The sequence below is a fragment of the Balaenoptera ricei genome, chromosome 19 (assembly GCF_028023285.1).
Source record: "Balaenoptera ricei isolate mBalRic1 chromosome 19, mBalRic1.hap2, whole genome shotgun sequence".
Taxonomy (NCBI): domain Eukaryota; kingdom Metazoa; phylum Chordata; class Mammalia; order Artiodactyla; family Balaenopteridae; genus Balaenoptera; species Balaenoptera ricei.
Window position 1 is genome coordinate 60,051,474 of NC_082657.1, and position 20,897 is coordinate 60,072,370.

Below are 20,897 nucleotides of genomic sequence, written 5' to 3' on the forward strand. Positions count from 1 at the left end.
CTGGTCCCCTTCGAATCAGCTCTTTGATTCTTTTACTTGATCGGTTATGTTTTCTCTGGGTCACTTGAGAACTAGCTCGTTAAAACTCAGCTTTTTGGAGGTATAATTTACACACAACAAAAGCCACCTGTTAAAAGGATACAGTTCGATGTGTTTTGACAAATTACACCACCATCCAGGCAGAGAACATTTTCATCACCCCAGCAAGTTCTCTTGTAGTCCGCCCCCCACCCTCCAACTCCCACCCATATCCCTGCCAACCACTGACCTCCTTTCTGTGCCTACAATCGTGCCTTTTCTGGAATCTCATACACATGGAGCCGTCACAGCTCGGAGGCTTGTGCATCTGGCTTCTTCCACTCTACACAGTGCTTTGCGACACATCTGTGTTGTTGAGTGAATCGGTGACTTGTTTATCCTTTCATGTTGCCGAGTGGCGTTCCATTCTGTGGATGTACCGCAATTTGTTTGTCTAAGGAGTGGGTTTTACATGCATCTGCCCAAACCTTAATTGGCTGAGTTTTGGGAGGAGGGTGCATCAGAACAAAAGAAGGAGTATCTCCAAAATACCTGTTAGATCCTGTCAGAAGCTGGGTTATGTAGCTCTGAGATTCCACAAGCTGTGCGGCATGGCCAAAACAAAAACAAAAACAAAACAAAAACCTAACAGGTGGAGAACCCCAAGGTGTGAGCAGGGAAGAGCCCCGGGCGGGGGCCAGTGAGGGGACCAGATGGGGTTCCTGAATCCTCCCCTTTGCTACTCGCAAGCCAGAGGGCTCCCGGCTGCCATTTTGGTTCCTTGGTCCCTGGGCTCCAGCCCATGGTGTACCTGTTCCGGATAAAGACAAAAGACCTTTTTTTTAAGTAAAGCTCACGCTCTTTCCTGGTGTGAGAGATTCCAGTTGAGGCCCCCTCCTCATCCCCTATGGCAGGGATGTGCTGACTGCCACAGCGGTGAGCTAACCCTTCCTGCCCCGGGTTATCAGTGCCCCCTGCCTGGAATATTCTGTGACTCACGGAGGTGAAGGCCTCCACCCTTTCCTCCCCTACACAGGGAAGTGGCCTTTGAAAAAATCTATTGATTGTAATCTCCATAATGTAGCCACAGTATGAACCAGCCGACATCCAAGAATGGGAGGAACAAGCCCTTACAATCCCATACTCCCCTCTCTTAGATTTTTATTTCCTTTCACCTTGCTGTTTGTACAGGTCTTGTCGTATGGCTTTTTTTTTTCCATAAAGATATTCCATTTTATTAATAAGTGACTGGTCAGAAAAAAGAAACAGAAAGCATGTATTACTAAGGTACACTGAGTAAACCAGCAATTTTAATCAAGTAATCAACCAGCAAATGACCCAAAAACCTTTAAAACCTTTCATTTTAGTTACAATTTAAAAAAATTTTATTTATTTAAAAAAATTTTTATTGGAGTATAGTTGATTTACAGTGTTGTGTTTGTTTCAGGTGTACAGCTAAGTGAATCAGTTATACATATATATCCACTCTTTTTTATATTCTATTCCATATAGGCCATTACAGAGTATTGAGTAGAGTTCCCTGTGCTATACAGTAGATCCTTATTAGTTATCTATTTTATATATAGTAGTGTATATATGTCAATCCCAATCTCCCAATTTATGCCTCCCCATATGGGGTTTTAAAATTCTATATGCACTTTTAAGGAAGAATATCTTTATCACTGCTAGGGTAGGAGAGGCGTATTTTTTTCTTAAAGAGTAAACCGTGTGGTAGTTGCCTTTCACCTAAGTACTTAAATCTTGACGTTCAAATAAAGAGGGCCAGCTGCTTTTCTCAAGAAATTTTGTTTTCTGCTGATTATAACCATCACCTAAATGCTTCTTGTTTTCCAGAGTTCATTGTCCGGCGCACTGCAAAGATGAGCCATCCTACTGGGCTCCCGTGCTTGGAACCAACATCTATGCAGACGTGAGTATTCTGGCCTTTTCAGCTGCCACCCCACAGAAACCACATTCCAAGGTCTGGACACCAGAAACTTGAGATCCCATTCCTGTGCCTCTAGCTAAATTTAGATCACTCATTTTTTGCTACCATTGCCCTAGTTTCTCCATTTACAGAAATACTTGAACTTCCACCAATGTGTGCTAATGAATACAGACACAGGTGTACCTCCTTTTACACAGATGGCTTCAGAGTTCGGTAAATTGAATTCTGCTTCTCTGCTGACGTGCTTTTCTCATGTGAAGGCTTCCATGCGTCACACACTTCATTCCCCCAGATATTTAATAACCTTTCTGGCTCTTCTGATGCATTTATAGCTATTCATCCACTCTACTCACTGCATTTCTTTTTGGCTGTGTACACACTGAGCTAAAAGCACACGGAAGAAAATACAAACTACCTCCAATTTACTACTTGTGAATAACCACTCTTATTATATTGGAGTCTATCCTTCCATTTTTCCCTCCTAACTTTAGCCTGATTTTTCTTTTTCTTTTTCTTTTTTAAAAATTTTATTGAAGTATAGTTGATTTACAGCGTTATGTTAATTTCTACTGTACAGCAGAGTGACTCAGTTCCACATATATACGTATATTTTCATATTCTTTTCCATTATGGTTTATCACAGGATATTGACTATAGTTCCCTGTGCTGTACCGTAGGCCCTCGTTGTTTATCCATCCTACATATAACATTTAGTTTGCATAGCCTGATTTTTCTGAAGTGAATCCTACAGAAAGTAGTCTTCTCGCTCCAGTGGTCCAGGGTTTAGGGACACGGTGACCCAGAAGATGTGAATGTGGTCACAGTTCTGCCCAACAGACTATTTGATCTTCTGGCCAAGTTGCTTATCTCTCTGTAGAATGAGCCAGAGCTGGGATTTTCTCGTTCAGGAAATCTTCTAGATTTAAAAGTCCATGAGGAGATCAGCATTGCTCATCCCCAGCTGACATTTTTACTCAGCCTTCATTTCTACCGTTCTCCCTCACCCACGACCATCACCTTTGCCCCCATCTGCCTTCATTTATTCTGGAGGCCTGTAAATGTGAGCTCACCGAGTTCTGCAAAGTCAAAGCGACCTTCGTGGCTACCTGCCCCCCACTCCCATCTTTTTTCTTTCCCGATTAAATGAGTCTTTTTTTTCTCCTTGAAAGCTGCTAATTCAAAATTGAGCTCTAAAAGTTTCATGAAGGAGTAAAATAATGTATATCAATTGTTATCCTAAATGTTTGAGCCAAAATCTGCTACTAGAAGACAGCGTCTTCGATTTTCAAGTGCTTTAAGTATAAAAGGATGAGCAAAATGATTCCAGCAAAATACAAAGAAACAAGTAGATAAAGCAGGAGTGGCAATATTTTTTTTAATTAATTAATTTATTTATATTTTTGGCTGCGTACGGGCTTTCTCTAGTTGCGGTGAGCGGGGGCTACTCTTTGTTTCGGTGCACGGGCTTCTCATTGCGGTGGCTTCTCTTGTTGTGGAGCGCGGGCTCTAGGCATGCGGGCTTCAGTAGTTGTGGCACGTGGGCTCAGTAGTTGTGGCTCATGGGCTCAGTAGTTGTGGCGCACGGGCTTAGTTGCTCCGTGGCATGTGGGATCTTTCCGGACCAGGGCTCGAACCTGTGTCCCCTGCATTGGCAGGCGGATTCTTAACCACTGAGCCACCAGGGAAGTCCCAGGAGTGGCAATATTGCTCTCGGATGAAGTGGAATTTAAAGTTAAACATACTGAATGGGACAAGACAATTCGTTATGCAGTGGCACAAAAGGTACAATTTATGAAGATACGAAAATCAAATCTGTATGCTCCAAACAGTGTAGCAGCTAAATGTATAAAGAAAAAAAGAAGAAAAAGAAAAGAGAAAAAGAAAAAAACATTTAGAAATACAAGGAGAACTTGATGAAAATTTGGTAATATTATAAGGCTACTTTTTACTATGTTTTAGGCTCTTAAAAAACACTCTCTAGGTATTGTTATCCCCGTCTTACAGAGAAGGAAAGTGAGGCTCAGAATAACCTGCCCCAAATCACACAGCTAGTACATGGCAAAGGCGAGATGCAAATGAGGGTGTATCTTGCCTTAGGGTCTGTTCTTTCCCTACCCTGTCCTGCCTTGTTTGAATGCACCCACACTCAAAAATACACAGGTGTGAACAGGCCTGTTTGTGAAAACCTGTATACAGTCTCTTAACTTCTTCACTAGGGTTTTGAGCTTTTGGAACCACTGTGCTCATGGCAGGGTTTGGCACACAATAATTGTTCTATTCATGTTTGTTGAAAGAATAAATCAGCAAAAATACTACAGTAGTCAGTGCTTAAACAGCTCTTGAGAGAATAAAAGAAGGAAGGAAGAAAGGGAGAAAGAGAAAGCTACCTCCATTTCAGAGGTTCTTTTCTGGCCTTGGTTTCTAGGTCACTCTGTATTCTGGGAAATGATGATGCCTTTTGGAAAATGTCTGTGTAGCTGAGAGATTTATTTTGGGAGAGTTGTCTCCAGACCTTCGAAGGGCCTAATAATGCCTGCAGTTCCTGCCTGCTCCCCCGGAGTGCATTAGCTGGCAGAGCCCGTGCTTTGTGGTGAGCTGCAGGCAGGAGAAGCAGCAGGGTGTAGCCTACGAACGAAGTCTGGGTCAGAAGATGCAAACTGAAGCCCCAGCTGTGACATTTACCAGTCGTGGGATGGTGGACAAGCCTTTCCCTGCTCTGAACCTCAGTTTTCTTATCTGTCCTGTCTCCCTCGGTGGCTGGATAAATTCTCACACTCGTGCATGCATCAGAATCCCCCAGAGGGCTGTTCACACAGAGTTCCGGGTCCCACCCCACGCGTTTCCGACTCACGGGGTCTAGGGTGGAGCCAGAGAATCTGCGTTTCCAGCGAGTTCCCAGGTGACGTTGATGTTGCTGGTCTGGGAGTACACATTGAGGACCACTGGGTTAGAGATGACAGTCCCTTGAGAATTTTTGATAATGGTGGTGGTGAGAGTGATGATTATGGTGATATTTGTCTTATCAACTAACATCTGTTGAGCACTTATTTTGTGCAAGCCTGCATTTGGCCCTTGATCTTACTTAACCGTCTCGACGGGCCCTCTTAGGTTCTTACTGAGCCCTGTAGAGTAGTCTGCAGCTTGCTGGCTCTGGTGGCAGTCGCAGCTCTGCTGTTTGCCAGCCCAGTGATTTGGGGCACGTCATTTAACCCCTGTTAAGAGGGAATAATAATAATAATAATAATAATAATAATACCCACCTTGTAGGTTACTGGGACATTACCATATCAATCATGTGAAACACTTAGAACTGGGCCCACCGTGGTAAATGCTCAAAAGGGTTACCCATGATGATCCTCACTTTATGAATGAATGAATTAATTAATTAAATTTTTAAAAATTATTCATTTATTTATTTATGGCTGTGTTGGGTCTTCGTTTCTGTGCGAGGGCTTTCTCCAGTTGCGGCAAGCGGGGGCCACTCTTCATCACGGTGCGCGGGCCTCTCACTATCGCGGCCTCTCTTGTGGCGGAGCACAGGCTCCAGACGCGCAGGCTCAGCAGTTGTGGCTCACGGGCCTAGTTGCTCTGCGGCATGTGGGATCTTCCCAGACCAGGGCTCGAACCCGTGTCCCCTGCATTGGCAGGCAGACTCTCAACCACTGCGCCACCAGGGAAGCCCTAATTAATTAATTTTATTTTTGGCTGCGTTGGGTCTTCGCTGCTGCACGTGGGCTTTTTCTCTAGTTGTGGCGAGCAGGGGCTACTCTTCGTTGTGGTGCGCGGGCTTCTCACTGCGGTGGCTTCCCTTGTGGTGGAGCACGGGCTCTAGGCATGCGGGCTTCAGTAGTTGTGGCACACAGGCTCAGTAGTTGTGGCTCACGGGCTCTAGAGCGCAAGCTCATTAGTTGTGGTACACGGGCTTAGTTGCTCCGCAGCATGTGGGATCTTCCCGGACCAGGGCTCGAACCCGTGTCCCCTGCACTGGCAGGCGGATTCTCAACCACTGCACCACCAGGGAAGACCCTGATCCTCACTTTATACTGAGAAAATAGAGGCTCCGGGGGTTAAAATAGGTCATCCAAGACCACACAGCCAACAAGTGGTGGGGACAGGGTTGCTGAGACTAGATCTTTGTTGATAGTGGTTGTTAATAAATATTCAGATATCGGTGTTGCCTTGGGTCCTGAGGAGAGAAAGCAGATAACTTGTGCCTCTGGGAAAGAAGCAGGGAGAGGAGAGGGGTGGGAAGGGGGAGGGGGAAAGGGGAGGAAAGGGTTTGTCCGGCAGTGGTGGAAGACGCGTGCAGTGATCGCTGGGCCCATGCAGGGAGGAGAATCAGGCTGTGTGTGTGTGGTTTCCACTCCCACGGCTTGATGTTATCATGGGAAACTTCTGTGCCTCTGGTGCCCAGAAATCCTCCGGGGACGGGGCAAAGGACTGTCACAGAGGCCACAGCACCAAAGCGCCCACCTCCTGGCAGCTACCGTCAGAGGATGTGCCTCCCCAGGCAGGCCCTGGGGCTGGTAACTCAGAGAGTGAGCAATACTGAGGGAGACAGAAAAAAATCCCAGCTCTGCCTGCCGGTGAGAAGCCCCGCCCACGCTCGCTTCCACCGCTCAGCCCCACTCACAGCGAACTTCGAAGGATTCTACAATGATCATTTCATTTCCAAAGTCTCCCTGCCTCTCTTTTAGATAGCAGCAGATCTATTGCTTCTTAATCTTCTGGGGGCACAAACCCCTCTGAGAACTGAAAAGCTGTGGATCCTTCCTCCAGGGGGATAAAAAGGCTTCCTTGTGCCGACAGGGTTGACCAACCATCCCAGTTTGCCTGGGATGCGGGGTTTCCTGGGCTCGGTGCTAAAACCTCGAAAGTTCTTGCTGACTCTGTAGGCCCACAGAGTTATGCCTGTAGCCTCAGGGCCCCACAGACACCCCCAGAGCCCACTTCAGGCTAAGGAACCCTGCCCTCATCCGTTTAATTTATTTACTGAAGACAAGACATGTTTGTGTGGGGTTAGAAAAACTGGCCTTCAGTTACTCAAGTCAATTAGTGCTGGAAACCAAGAAATCCAATTCTCCCGTGTTTAGTATGAGGGTGCCTTTCAACTCTGAGACTCTCCACCTTTTAACAGCAGTATTAACTTCCCAGGGAGCAGGCAGGGCGGGGCCTTCTGGTGTGAGCATTTTTTCCTTCTTCTGCAAAACCAGTAACTTGTCTGGAATGACCTGGAATTTGAAGGGACGTGGCAGGAGCTGACAGTCTGAAAGGCTGTTGGGTCTTTCTCATGCTGCTTCTCTCTGCCTCTGACCCTCCCACCTCCCTCTTTTAAGGACCCCTGAGATTCCACTGGGCCCACGTGGGTAATCCAGGATCCTCTCCCATCTCAAGGTCCTTAACTTAGTCACATCTGCGAAGTCCTTGTGCCATGTCAGGTCACATATCCACAGGTTCCAGGGATGAGGCTGGGCATTTTGGGGGCCGTTATTCTGCCGACCATAGAAGCACAGACTTTGCCGTCCGCCAGATCTCATTTGGAATCACTACCAAACCCTGAACTGTCTGCAGGGCGTTGGCAATGTCATCTAATCTCACTGAGCCTGTGCTTTCTGGCCTGTAGAGTGGGAATAACAGTAGTCCCCCATGTCATTGGAAGATTAAATGAGATGACAAACAAAAGGCAGCCCAGGCTGGTATTTAATAAGCTCAGAGTCGACGATAGCTCCACTTACCATGAAGGAGGCTGTTCGCCCCACAGATGGATTAGCTCCACTCATGTCTGCAGCCCCGGCTGCACCTGACAGTCACCCAGCAAGTGTTTAAAATACTCAGTCTCGGGCTTCATCCCAGAGCAGTTGAATCTCGGGGGGGAGGGATGGGAAGGGCGGGCACCTGGCCATCATCTTCACATAAAGATGCTGCAGGTGGCTCTGAGCTGCAGTGAGGGTGGGGACTCACTGCCAAGGCCGGCGTCAGGTTCCAGCACAGGCCAGATGCAAGGACCGTGGAAGAGGCAGGAGGGTGCTACTTACCTGGTTGTTAACCTTGAGTGGGTGTCAGCATCAGCTGGCCCTCACCTGGGGAGGTTCTGAGTCAGTAGGTCAGGGTGAGGCCCAGGAACCTGCATCTTTAGCAGGCACCAGCCACCCCACCCCTGAATGAATTTCCCCAACTTTGAGAAATGATGAATTACTCTCAGACAATCCAATCTGAGGACCATTTTTCTATTGGATAAGTTAAGACCCTAATGAAAGTTTAACTCGACAATTTTGTTACCCAGGAATTAGATGATTTGATGACTTTAGAAAACAACACATCCTACCCTTGCTTGAAAGCCAGTGGCTCATTTGGCACCTGGAATGAACCCAGACCCCACCCTGTGGCCCTCACAGACCCACGTGACTGGCCCCTTCTCACCTCTCCCCGTCTCCTGCCACATTCTGCTGGACTCACTGTATTCCAGCCACCCTCTCCCTCTTTCTGTACTTTGGACACGACAAGTTCATTCCCACCCCAGGGCCTTTGCACGAGCTGCTCCCTCTGCCTGGGATGCTCTGCCCAGAGATATTCCCATGGCTGTGGCTGGTTCCCGTGTTGTCACTCTGATCTGAGCTCAAATGTCACATCAAGAGCCGTCTTCGCTTGTTAACCATTCTAAAAGAGACCCCTCCACCAGTCATTTTATCTCATGATCTGGTTTTGTTTTCTTCATAGCCTGCGTCCCTTGTTTGTGTATTTGTTTGTCCGTCTCCCTTGACTCCGTGAAGGCAGAGTCTTTATTTTGTTCCCCGCTGAATCCTCCTGTATCCAGTACAGTGCCTGGCACATAGTAGGTGCTCAGATAATATTTGTCGATAAAATGAACAAATGAATGAATGGATGGATGAGGCCAGGTCTCCCTGGAGAGACCACTGAGGAATCGAGGTAGCCACAGTTACTTCCTAGGCCGTGGTTACTTCCTAGGGGTTCCTTGACCACCAGCCAGGAGGCCAAGTAATGGTTGACCCCAGCAGGGCTTCACCCGAGCACCTGACCTTGACACTGATCACAGCTCTTCCTGGGCTTTCAGAGTTCAAGCATCTGTAGGACCGCCGTGCATGCAGGAGTCATCAGGAACAAGAGCGGGGGTTACGTGGACGTGATGCCCGTTGACAAAAAGGAGATCTACGTGGGCTCTCTCAGGAACGGAGTTCAGTCTGAAAGGTAGGGCTGCGTCCTCGGACCCTCGACACCCAAGGCCAGTGAGGGGCGTTGGAGGAGGGCCAAAGACGGTGCCCTTTAAAATATCAGAACACCCGGGACAAGCCTGTTCTTCTCTTTTCTCTTCCTTTCTTTTTTCACAATGAGAACTTTTTCTATGACCAGCACATGTTCTGTAGACAATTTAGAGGCATCAGATAAGCCCAAAGGAAAACAACCATCCGTTACGTCTCACCTGGGAGAGCTGCTGAGATTTTTGGTGCGTGTCCCAAAGAAGGGTCCTTTTTCTATATGTGTGTGTGCGTCCCCCTGCCCACGTCCCCAACAAAACAGTGGGATCAAATTATAGTCACACGATGGTTATGTACAGCTACATCAGAATGTAGTTGCATTTCGTTACATAAATAAGAGCCGAGTCTGGAGTGCAGCAGACTAGGCTGTGCTTCTTACCAGCTTTGTGACCTTGAGCAGGCCACCGGAGCCTCCATTTCCTCGCCTGTGCCATGGAGATAACCATAGTCTCCCCTTCAGGGGGCTCTTGGGAGGCTTGATGGAGATGTTGCCTAGCTCTTCTTCTTCTTCTTTTTTTTTTTTTAAATTAATTAATTAATTTATTTATTTTTGGCTGCGTCAGGTCTTTGCTGCTGCGCGGGCTTTCTCTAGTTGCGGTGAGCGAGGGTTACTCTTCCTTGCGGTGCGCGGGCTTCTCATTGTGGTGGCTTCTCTTGTTGCAGAGCACGGGCTCTAGTCACGTGGGCTTCAGTAGTTGTGGCACGCGGGCTCAGTAGTTGTGGCTCACGGGCTCCAGAGCGCAGGCTCAGTAGTTGTGGCGCACGGGCTTAGTTGCTCTGCGGCATGTGGGATCTTCCCGGACCAGGGCCCGAACCCGTGTCCCCTGCATTGGCAGGCGGATTCCTAACCACTGCGCCACCAGGGAAGTACCCCGCCTAGCTCTTCTTGCCAGGACACCAGTCACATTGGATTGGGGCCCACGCTAATGACCGCATTTAATTTAATCACCTCTTTGAAGTCCCCGTCTCCCAAGTACAGTCATATTCTGAGGGTACCAGGGACTAGGACTTCAACAGATTAACTTGGGGGGCCACAGTTCAGCCCATACCAGAGGGGAATGCTGAAGATTTTATATTTGAGGGACCGCTTTAGAAAAGGAATGTAAAATCAAGAATACAAAATATGTTGGGTCCCTTGAAGCCTGGGCTTTCACGGCTCCAGAGAGCTTCTCGGCTGTCCTCACCCTCCCAGCCTCCTGGGGTGCTTTGAGACTCAGGACAGTGCTGTATGGGAAGACCCTGCAGAATCAAGTGATGCAGAATCCCAGGGTGGGGAGGGAGCTGCACGATCACGGCCGTCAGCCCCGAAGAGCTAGAGTTAAGAGCTTCTGCATTTTCTCCTTCAAAGTTTGCACCCTCTGGGAGAAGCTTGATGAAGGGAAATTCCATGGATTTAATGGGAGGGAAATGAAGCAGCTGATTAGGTGGAATTTCCTGGCCAGGCTGGAAAGAAATCCCAGGACACCAATCTCTTGAGCTCTTGGTGCCCCTTTAAGAGAAACTGTCTTGGTGAGAAGCTGGTAGGCTGGGCTTTGTTTTCTATGCCCACCTTAGAGAGAGGAGACCCCAGCAGCCGCCACCCCCATCCCAGGGCTGGGACACAGGTGGATGTCTGGGGAGGGTTAGGGACTGAGAGGGGCTCCCCCAAAGTGTCTTCTTCCCCCCTGTTAACTCCCCCGCCACCTGTAGTTCTCTCTGCCCAAAGGACCCGCCCAAATTGCGCTGTCATAATAAGTATAGTGGAGATGCTGCTTCCCTTCCTTCTCGAACCCTTTCCCCCTGAGTAGGTCCTGCGTGCTGAAATCTGTGGTGATGTCTGGGTGAGTTTCCCAAGCTTTAGAGGGGAAAATGATAGCACCTACCCCCTGGGGTGGTGGTAAAACAGTGGGTCTCCAAGTGGCATCCAAATCAATGGGGAGCTCGCTAGGAAAGCACACCCTACGGCCCACCTCAGACAGACACTCGGGGAACGGGCTGGGCAGTCTGCGTGGATCTGCCCTCCGGGGGTCCTGATGCCCACTGGAGGGGGAGAGCCGCTACTGTGAGGGTGACGCAAGGGTGACCACGCCCCTGGCACACAGGCGGCACGGTCCGTGATTCTGATAGTTTGTGATGAAGGGTCTTTGGTTTACTACGTATTCAGGGTGGCCTGGACCGGTGCTGGGATCCGTGGGCACCAGGAAGATAGAGTCCGCCCTGCATGTACAGAGGGAAGAGGCCAGGCCAGGAGGGCACACAGGGTCCGATGATGTTTGCGGCCCCGCCGCACCGCTCCCCAGCTGGGTGTCCTTGGGCGGGCAGTCTCCCCACGCCTCGGTTCCTCCTCTATCAGTGGCTACTGTAAGGATTAAATGAGACAGTATGTGCAAAGCACTCACCCAGTGGCTCTGAGGAAGCGTCTGATAGATCCGCTGGCCTCGTTGCTATGGCATAACCTCTAAGGCCTGCTGCAAACCTCAAGACGCTATGGTTCTTTTCACGTAGGGGCAAGTAACTCGATTGTAGGAAATAGCCTGCATGGATTATCTTCTGGCCAAGGGCAAAAGCATCCTACAGGAATTATTTTTTCGCCCTGGCATCCGTCCTTTCCACCTGCGCTCGCCCATCAGGTGGCATACGCGTGGTGAGCCCTTACGATGTCCCAGGCACTGGGACCTAGCAGGGAACACACAGGCTGATCTCTGCCCTGGTGGGACTTATCATCTAGTTGGGGGACAGACCATGCAGAAATAATAACATCAGTAGCAGGGCACAGGCATCATGGCTATGGAGGGAGGTACCAGGGAGCTGAGTATACCAAGCGGGGCCCCATCTTACTATCTGGAGGTGCCTCCCTGGTGACATGGGTCCTGCGGAGACATCTGGATGCCCCAGGCAGGGCCATGCCCCATCCTCCCCTCGTTTAGATGGGACCTCAGTGGCCCTCTGCGTAGAGACGAGGGCTGAGAAATTTCCCCAGAGCCTGTTCCCATTAGGAACTCTGGGAACCCAGCCTGGGGCCAGAGGGTGGCTCTGTCCCCAGTGTCTGCTGGGACCCTGGAGTGGTCACAGCGGTCCCAAGGGAGACGTGGACACTGGACATATAGCAACCCGTTCAAAGCAAGCTGCGTTCTAAATTTAGGGAATCCTTCAATCCATCAAACAAACAAACAAAACCTCCTATACAGAATCCTCAGGACATGGGCCAAAAGTTGTTTCTGCTTCAGAGTGGCTTTGGTTTAGCAATTGTCTGTTTTTAGAGGAGGATTTCCTGAAAGTTCTGAAAGATGACCATGCAGAATTGGGATAATGTAAGAGGACAGGCACTTTCTCTCTCACACACGTGCCCATGAAGGAAGGGAAGGAAAAGGGGTGTGGAAGAGCTTTAGATGTTGGGACCAGGGTTTGTCCAAATGTTCTCGGAAAGAAGCTGGACATCTGGATGAATATCCTTTCAGGATTTTTTCTGAGACCAGGACCATTTTTTAAGACAGATTTTAGAATGAGATTGGGAAATATGCCACACAATGACAGATAACATCCTTGGTCACTTCGTTTTAACAGATATAACCTATTTACAGAGATTGATGGTATATATGCGGATGGACCTTTACCCAAACAGTAGACTCACTCAGCTAGCGTTTCTGGGGCAGCTCCTGTGTGCTGGGCACTGTGCTCGGGGCCGGGGCCATGGCAGGGACAGAAGAGACAAAATTCCTCATCCTCAGGGGCCTCTGTTTACCGCGGCATGTCCCAGACGCGTACCGCGAGCCACATATGGGATTTTAAAGTTTCTAGTAATCACAGTAAAAAGAAACAGAAGGGAGAATTTAGAGTATATTTCATTTAATCCAGTGTATCAAAAATATTATCTTCAATACGTATGAATAGAAGAAGTATTGATGAGAAACTTGCCCTCTCCTTTATTCATAAGAGCTGGGAGACCTACCGGGTATCTTGCACACAGAGCACATCTCAGTTTGGGCGAGCTGCATTTCAAGCACTCGGTAGCCACTGTGAGCTCCGGGAGTCTCGAGGGTTGGGCGTCTGAAAATCTCTCGACATGTCCAGAAACTCTGGGAAGCAGAAACCATTGAGCCGTTATTTCCAGATCAAATGAGCTTAGCACTCTCCCCCAGGCCGGCTGGACCAAGGCTGGACTGGTTTCCTCTGCCGTCTCCCTCCCTCCCTGTACCCGCTTCCCAGCGCTCTAAGATCTGTACACACATTAGCTCATCTCGCCCTCCCAACAGCCCCGTGAGGCGGGGACCACAGTTTATCAGTAAGGAAAGGGAGGCACAGAGAGGTAAAGCGACTTGCCCAAGGTCACTCAGCCAACAAGCAGCAGGGCCAGGACTTGAACCCAGGACGCCTGCTCCAGCACCCATGCTTGTAACCAGCACACATGACTCCTCACCGCAGACAAGTCGTTGACCTTGGGGCACAGGCCCCTCCCAGAAGGGGTTGAGGTGAGCCTTACAGTCCTAAGGTATACTTGTTTGTAACCCTAAAAATACTTATTAGAAAAGAAATACACACTTATTATTTAAATAATATGTCTAGGGATTAGAAAAAAAGAGTTCCTGCAGGCACCCTATTAACCTCTGTTAACTGCTTATTTATAGCTCTTCCAGGCCTTTTTTTCCCCCTGGGCAACACACATAAAAATGAAAATGGAGATTGTGTATACACCCTGCTCTGAAATTTTTTTCTCTAAACAATATTTCATATTTCATGAAATAAGATGAAGAGGTTTGATGATTCCTTGGGGATTGGGCTTTTGTGTGGATAATTTGTTCATCGCCGTGCACGTACCCACCGTTCTCCTGATGGGAGAACGAGGCTTAAACCTAGCAGGGTGACGATATCCATGGCCCATGGCTTTGAGCGCCGGCTAAATGCAGGGCACTGACTCAGATGCTTTCCCTGGATAAGCTCATTCACTTCCTACAGGGTCCCTGAGGAGGGGGTACTTTTATAGACCCTGTTTACATATGTGGGAACTGAGACTCAGAGAAATAGATTAACCACCCCAAGGGCCAACAGATAAGATCTGAAACTGTGTCTGACTCTTGAATTTTCCTGGAAATCAGTAGAGGGTGAGACTGTGGGAGAATAGGGTTAGAATCTTAAAAAGAAAAATTGTATATATATGTATAACACACACACATATATAAATACAAATATGTACATGTGCACATATAAGTGATACTAATAATAAACAAGATATTGCACATTTAAAAGCCAGAAGAGCAATCCTCTGCCATCCTTTTATCGCTGGGTTTCATGACTCCATGGGGTCAGCGGACAACTGGTGGATGACCCCTCCGTCCCTCCCAGGACAGATGGCTGGCGGTCCTCTCTCTTTAATCCAGTCTGTGTTGTGTGCTGCTGCACGCCGATCAATTCCTCCCTGAGTAATTTTCACCGGCAGGAGTGAGCCTCCAGGACGCAGCCTTATGCTTGCGGCTCCTGGCGAGCCTGCAACCTCCCACCTCCGAGGGGCTCCCAGCCTCTGAGTCCCCCCCACTGCGATGCGGGTTTGGCCAGTGTGGTCCTCAGGGCTGGCGTGGCCACAGCCCACCCATTTAGGATAAGGGTTAGGAAAGGGTCCCAGAGCATCGACAGACCTGCGTCCACCTCCCAGCTGTACCTGGCACAGGTGTTGGATTTGGGGCAAATCACATCCCCTCTCAGAGCCTTGGTTCCCTCTCTGTAAGTGGGAGGAGCCCTAGAGATCTCGGGGTGGGTGGGGCTGTGAGGCATGGACGGGGTAGGATTACTTAAAGGATGGAGGTGGCGTCTGGGGTATGGTGGTGTGTGTGCCGGGTACAGCCGCTGGCACGAAGAGCTGGGCACTGGAGCCGAGGGCAGGGTGAGTGGCCATCAGAAGCCTGGAATCACTCCCCGGGGCTGGGCAGGTGACACCGCCCGAGGCTGCAGACACTCGTCCTTTCCCAGAGCACCCATCGCAGCTCATCCAATAGGTCAGCGACCCTTGGGCGCTAAGTCAGCCCAAGGGAATGCCCCAGAAGCTTCTCAGTCCAGCTGAGGTTCTTTCCCAGTTCAGCAAGGGGATTTTTGTGCTGGTTTTCCTTCCCTTCCATCCATCCCGCCCTTCCTTCCTCCATTCCTCTCTCCCTCCCTCTCTCTTCCTCTCTCTCTCTCTTTCTTTCTTTCTTTTCCTTTCTCTCCTTCTCCCTTCCTTCCTTCCTTTTTTTCCCCTACTTTTCATAATAAGATTAGAGAAACTTCAAGAAATAGCGAAAATAATATTAAGAAATTAACTATCATGGGACTTCCCTGGCGGTCCAGTGGTTAAGACTCCGCGCTTCCACTGCAGGGGGCGCGGGTTCGATCCCCGGTTGGGGAACTAAGATCCCACGTGCCGCGCGGTGTGGCCAAAACATTTTTTTAAATTAAAAAAGAAGAGAGAAAAGAAATTACTATCATGGAAAACCCCATAGCCAGAAACACCCACTGTAAACATTCTGGTATGTTCCCTTCCAGATTTTTTGTTTACACACTAACAGCTTATTTCTTATGTGTTTGTTTTGTTTTTTGTTTTTGTTTCTACAAAAAAAAGGGATCAGACTCTCTGCATCGTTCTGTTCATTTTTTTTTTTCAATCAGCAACAGGTTGTGAGTGTCTTTCTGATATTTCCAATGCCTGACATAGCCACGCCGTCATTTCTGTGGCTCCACGCTATTCCGTTGTGTGGCCAGACCATCGTTCCTTCACCCAGCTGACTGACATCTGGGTTGTTTCCTTTTTTTCTTTTGCTCTTGTAAACAACACAGCAAAGGACATCTTTGCACAAGCCCGTGTGCTTTCCCCACACTTTTCTTAGGTAACTTCCTTTTATCAGAGTAGCCACAGCTACCAAATCGACTTCTTTCTGGGATGCACGGTGTGTCTCTCTCCTGTTGATACCCTGCCCCCTGGGGCTGAGAATAAAATCCTCGCCCCTTACCGGGCGGTCCACACCTACCACCACCCCACCTGCTTCTCCACCCTCCTGGTGTATCACCCTCCTCGTCACAGCAGTGCCTGTCCCTAGCCTTCTCTCTGTTCCTGGATACCAAGATCTCGCCTCAGGGCCTTTGCACCTGCCGGTATCCAACCCCGGACCCTCCCAGCTCCTATACCTCCCATGGCTGGGCCCGCACGTCGTTCAGACCTGCATACAAATGCCACCTGCCCGAGGAAGCGTCGTCCCGCTGTTGGGTCTGCAGTAGCCCTCCTCCCCGATCTAATCTGATCCCGTCACCCTGTGCTGTTTTCTTCCCAGGACCCACCACTGTCTGAAATTGTTGTATTTCTCACACATATTTAGCTGTTGATCTCCCACCCCCCAGACTGTATAAGCTCCATGAAGGCAAGAATCCCATCGGTCTGGTTAACCCTGTGTCCCTGACACCCAACTTGATGCCTGCACATAGTAGGTCTCCAGTAAACACTGGTTGAATGACAGACAGAACGCTGAGTTCAGCTATTTGTTCAGAACTGCTTGTAGGATTTTTAATGCCCGTTAACGAAAATTTTTCAATATCTTTTAGAAAATTCATCCAGTACCTTTTGTGAAAACTGTCCAGAAATGCTGTGCTAATTTACATTCCTTTTCGTATACCTGTGGGAGCTACAAACTAGGCTAAAAAGAGTCAGAGGGCAAGATTTAGAAAAGGAGATTATTTTATAATCTATCCGATCACACTTGTTTTTCATCAGACACACACAACTGGCAACTTTCCTAGTGGAACTAGAGCTCAGTAAATGTTTGAAGCTTGAACAATAGGGACCCCCCCTTGCCTGAAGCAGTGGAAGGGACCACAGCTGGTGTCACATGATACCTAGGCGGCCAGCTGTGTGACGTGTTGAGAAATTCACACCCGGTTCAGCGGGGCCCGCTTGTGCCTTCCGGGTGGGCCGGTTGTTCAATGGGGGTGCTTGATAGGACTGGGCAGGACCTCTAGGAACCTTAGGGTACCTGCCTGGACGACAGCCTGAGTGGCCCCTTGTCCCTGGGTTGTCGGGGGGCCCTGTGCATGGAGGCACCCACTGCCCCATCCGTAGAATTGCTGGTAATGAGTCAGCATCACAAACCCTGGCAATGGTCCCCCGTGTGGCTTCCCCACCACGTGGAACAGCTGAGCGCCTCGTAGCCCCGGGTGATTCTCCCAGACTCATCATTGGGGCAGAGGATCCAGGGAAATCCTGTAGCCCAGAGGCCTGAGGAGGGCGCTGGAATCTGAGCTTCCGAGAAACCAGCAGGGCAGCCGGGGTCACTCCACAACTGGATAGTGGAGATGATTGCACGAGCCCCGCCCCCCAAAATCACTAAAAATCATTGAATTGTACACTTCAGAAGTGTGAATTTCATGGCATGTTATATCTTAATGATGTTTTTGTTTGTTTGTTTGTTTGTTGTTTTTTAAAGGCGTTCAGTTAGCTAAGGGATTTAGCTCCTATCTTGAGAGGGTGGTTTTTACTGGCTGTGTGACCTTGAAGAAACTTAATTTCTCCACTGCCTGCAAAATAAGGATACTAATGGCTCTTCATCGGAAGGAGGTAAAGGCGTATAGAAAATCCTTTGCACAGTATCTGAGCCCGATCGGATTGGTGTGCCCATTTTGGTAACAGGAGCACGTGCATTGTTGTTATAATGCCATCCTATTCATCGGTCAAGCAGGTGACCACTCTCTGGGTTGACAGGTGGTAGCAAAAACCAGGCAGAAGTCTTGGAGGCTGGGTTCAGTTCAGGCAGACGGGGGCCAGCAAATTCCAAGTTAACAACCCTGACCTCATTTGAGACCCAGGCGCGTCTGCAGAGGCAAAGGGTTTTGCCAGCTGCTTCCAGCTGGGGCATGCTCTGCTCCAAACAGCTTTGCGAAGTGTCCCTCGGCCATGCTTCTTCCACCGCAGGGACCTGGGGACACCCAGTTCCCCGCCCCCCTCCCCGCTCCATCCCTGCAGATCTTTTGGTAACATCTGCTCTCCCTTCTTTTTCAGCTTGAGGACCCCTCGAGACGGAAAGGCCTTCCGGATCTTTGCCGTCAGGCAGTGAGCTTGCAGGGTCGGGGAGAAGGGGGCGTCTTCAAGAGTGCTTCAGGGGTTCGCTTTTTATTTTTATTTTGTCATTTGGGGGGTGGGCCGGGGATATGGAGAGTCAGGAAACTTCCTTTGATTGGCGTTGTGTCCCATCCGCCGTGCCTTGGTCTCAGCTTGACACGGGGGAGCATCCCTGGGGTCCTGAGCAGACAGCCGGTGACCATCCTGCCGAGGCCCGGGGGTCTCCCCCTGGGAGGTGTTCTTTTGTGGATGGAGAGAGGATTCCAAAGGATTTGGAGCTGATGCTGTGAGGCATTCAGGCGTGTGGGAAGGGGTGAACTGAGAACGCTCAGGGGGGAGTTTCAGGGATGGAGTAGAAGGTAGCTATTTAAAACATTAAAAAACACAGTCCGTCCCTACCAATGGAGAAAAATGGGTTTCATGTTTGCTGGTCAGACAAATGGGCCGGAACAAGGGGACTCTGCCCTGGCACCTGTCCTGTTCCCGTCCTGCTGTGTGCGGGCTGGTTCTATGCACAGCAGTGCTGGTTTACTTCGAGTTCAGCCGTAACTCCAGAGATGTATCTTGTCTTGGTCCTTCCCTTCGTCCACGTGGCCCATCTATTTGCTGCCGTGACCTTTGGTCTCACTGAGGACTAATGAACCAGGACCCTTTCTTGATCCTCTCCCTGCTGTGGCTCACGTCCTGCCCAGACTGGTTTCTGTGTCTCCCACCAGGGTCTTTGCTTGGCAAACAATTCTGTTTGAAGCCCGCTTTTTTCTTTCCAACTCCTTGTCTCTGTGGGTTCCACTGAGATGTCTAAGAACAGCCAAAGAAGGGCTGTTTTGTTGCTGCCTTTTAAAAATGGCACTGAATTGTGCAGATTTCCCATCCGTCGGATGACCTATTTTTTTAGCAATGAGAGGAATGGCTTCATTCCTCGGTACATTCCCCGCCGAGGTTAGCAGCTCTGGGAAGAGGGACAGCCTGCAGTTACGAAACGTCCTGCGGCATAACAACGAGAGATGGTAACACACTAGAAGGATTTCTCTTCCTGTTTTTGTGAAACAGTTCTTGCCAAATGTTCCTGAGGCTCCGAGGAGTACGGTGCTCTCTGGCTGCCATCACTGTACAAAACTCCTTCATCAGCCTAGACCCAAAACCCACAGTGAAATAAAATACCCTTTTGTAAATAGCATTTCTTTGCAGAAGATGAAATTCCACCCTCCTCCACCAGGCTGGCCAGTAGATCACTTTCGTGAATGCTGATTTCAAAGTTGATTTCACTCTCCATCAGAATATTTCGAAGGCAAAAGAACTAGCAGAAAGTTTAAAGCGAACAAACAGACAAACAAAACCTAGGATAGTCTGGACAAGGAACTCTACCTGGGGAACCAAGTTGGTGTGTTGTTTCAGGGCAACCCTAATTAGTGAAGAAACAGAAGGTAAATAGCTTTCCCCGCCCCCCCCCCCCCCAAGGAGTTTGTAAAAGTAATGAAACTCCTAGCTTAACAGAGCTGAAATGAGTAGAACTGTTTTTGCTTTGTGCCTTGTGGGCTTGTTTTAATTCATAAGTACTGACTGTTCGACTCCAAATGTCAGTGTGGAAGAATTTGCTCAGACTGTCAGATACCGCGTCTAGTTCCCGCCAAAGATCTGAGTCTTTGGAACCCTCTGGATGCTAGGTATTATGCTGTCGGACTCTCGCTTGTCACCAGGCTTTTGTGTCTGTGGCCACGTCCAGACTGCAAGCTTGGGTTTTTAGAATTAGTGACGGTCCCGGGGAATTTCAGTAGGTTTGCTTTTGAAGCATCCTGCCGGAGGGAGAATCTGAAACGTCCAATGTGAGTGGACGCTCTCATTTTGAAATAAAATTCCCGAGTTCCCGAATGCCTCATTAACCGCCCCCTCTAATGGGCTAGAAACTCCTCGCCCAGAGCCAGACCTTGCTGTCTTCTTCACCTTCACAAACATTTTGAAACTGGAACCATTTATCTTCCGGAAATGGACACAGTGCTACAAAGTATAAGACCTTGTAATCAGGGACCCCCTTCTAATTTAGCGTGTTTAAAGGGCCATCGTGCCTTCAGCACTTCACCCATAAAAACATGATAACTCCGGCCAACAGTGTTACTGGGCCCCCCAAAATGAAAAGTGTTGGTTTCCTTCTGATTTGTTCCCCATCGTGTTCTGATTTTTCATACTGTCTGTAGGCTCACTCAGCCCGCAGCTTACGTGTGTGCTTTTTTCTATGAAAAATGATGTATTTTACTACTTCCTATGTACAAAAGTTTATTGTAAATGTTGTGTGTGCTTCGCATGAACAGGGACCACGTTGCTGTCGTTTCAATAAAACTGGTTTGATTTCTAAAACGTTTCTGGGACGTATCTCTTACGGACACATCTCAACAGTTTGTAGAATAAAACAATGAAAACCTCCTTGCAGGCTCGTTACTTTTTTCTACGCCACTCCTCCCAGGAACGTGGCGCACAGGGCGTCCGGATGCTAATTGTTGCAGTATTTTCACCTGAGATGTGCGTGGATCACGTGGGGCGGGGGGGGCGGGGCTTGTCGAAACGCAGGTTCCGGGTCCGGCAGGTCTGGGCCTGGGGCTTGAGGGGCTGCAGT

General features: G+C 49.1%; 1 protein-coding gene across 1 annotated transcript in view; it reads left to right on the forward strand.

Annotated features, from left to right (window-relative positions):
* Positions 1-20,641, forward strand: part of CRISPLD2 (cysteine rich secretory protein LCCL domain containing 2) — a 67,440-nt gene extending 46,799 nt beyond the window's left edge. Inside the window, exons 13-15 of the mRNA XM_059904799.1 lie at positions 1,873-1,948; positions 9,039-9,172; positions 18,230-20,641. Coding sequence (XP_059760782.1) covers positions 1,873-1,948; positions 9,039-9,172; positions 18,230-18,284 — 265 coding nt within the window. The 3' untranslated portion in view covers positions 18,285-20,641. The remainder of the gene's footprint in view (positions 1-1,872; positions 1,949-9,038; positions 9,173-18,229) is intronic.
* The last annotated feature ends 256 nt before the right edge of the window (positions 20,642-20,897 follow it).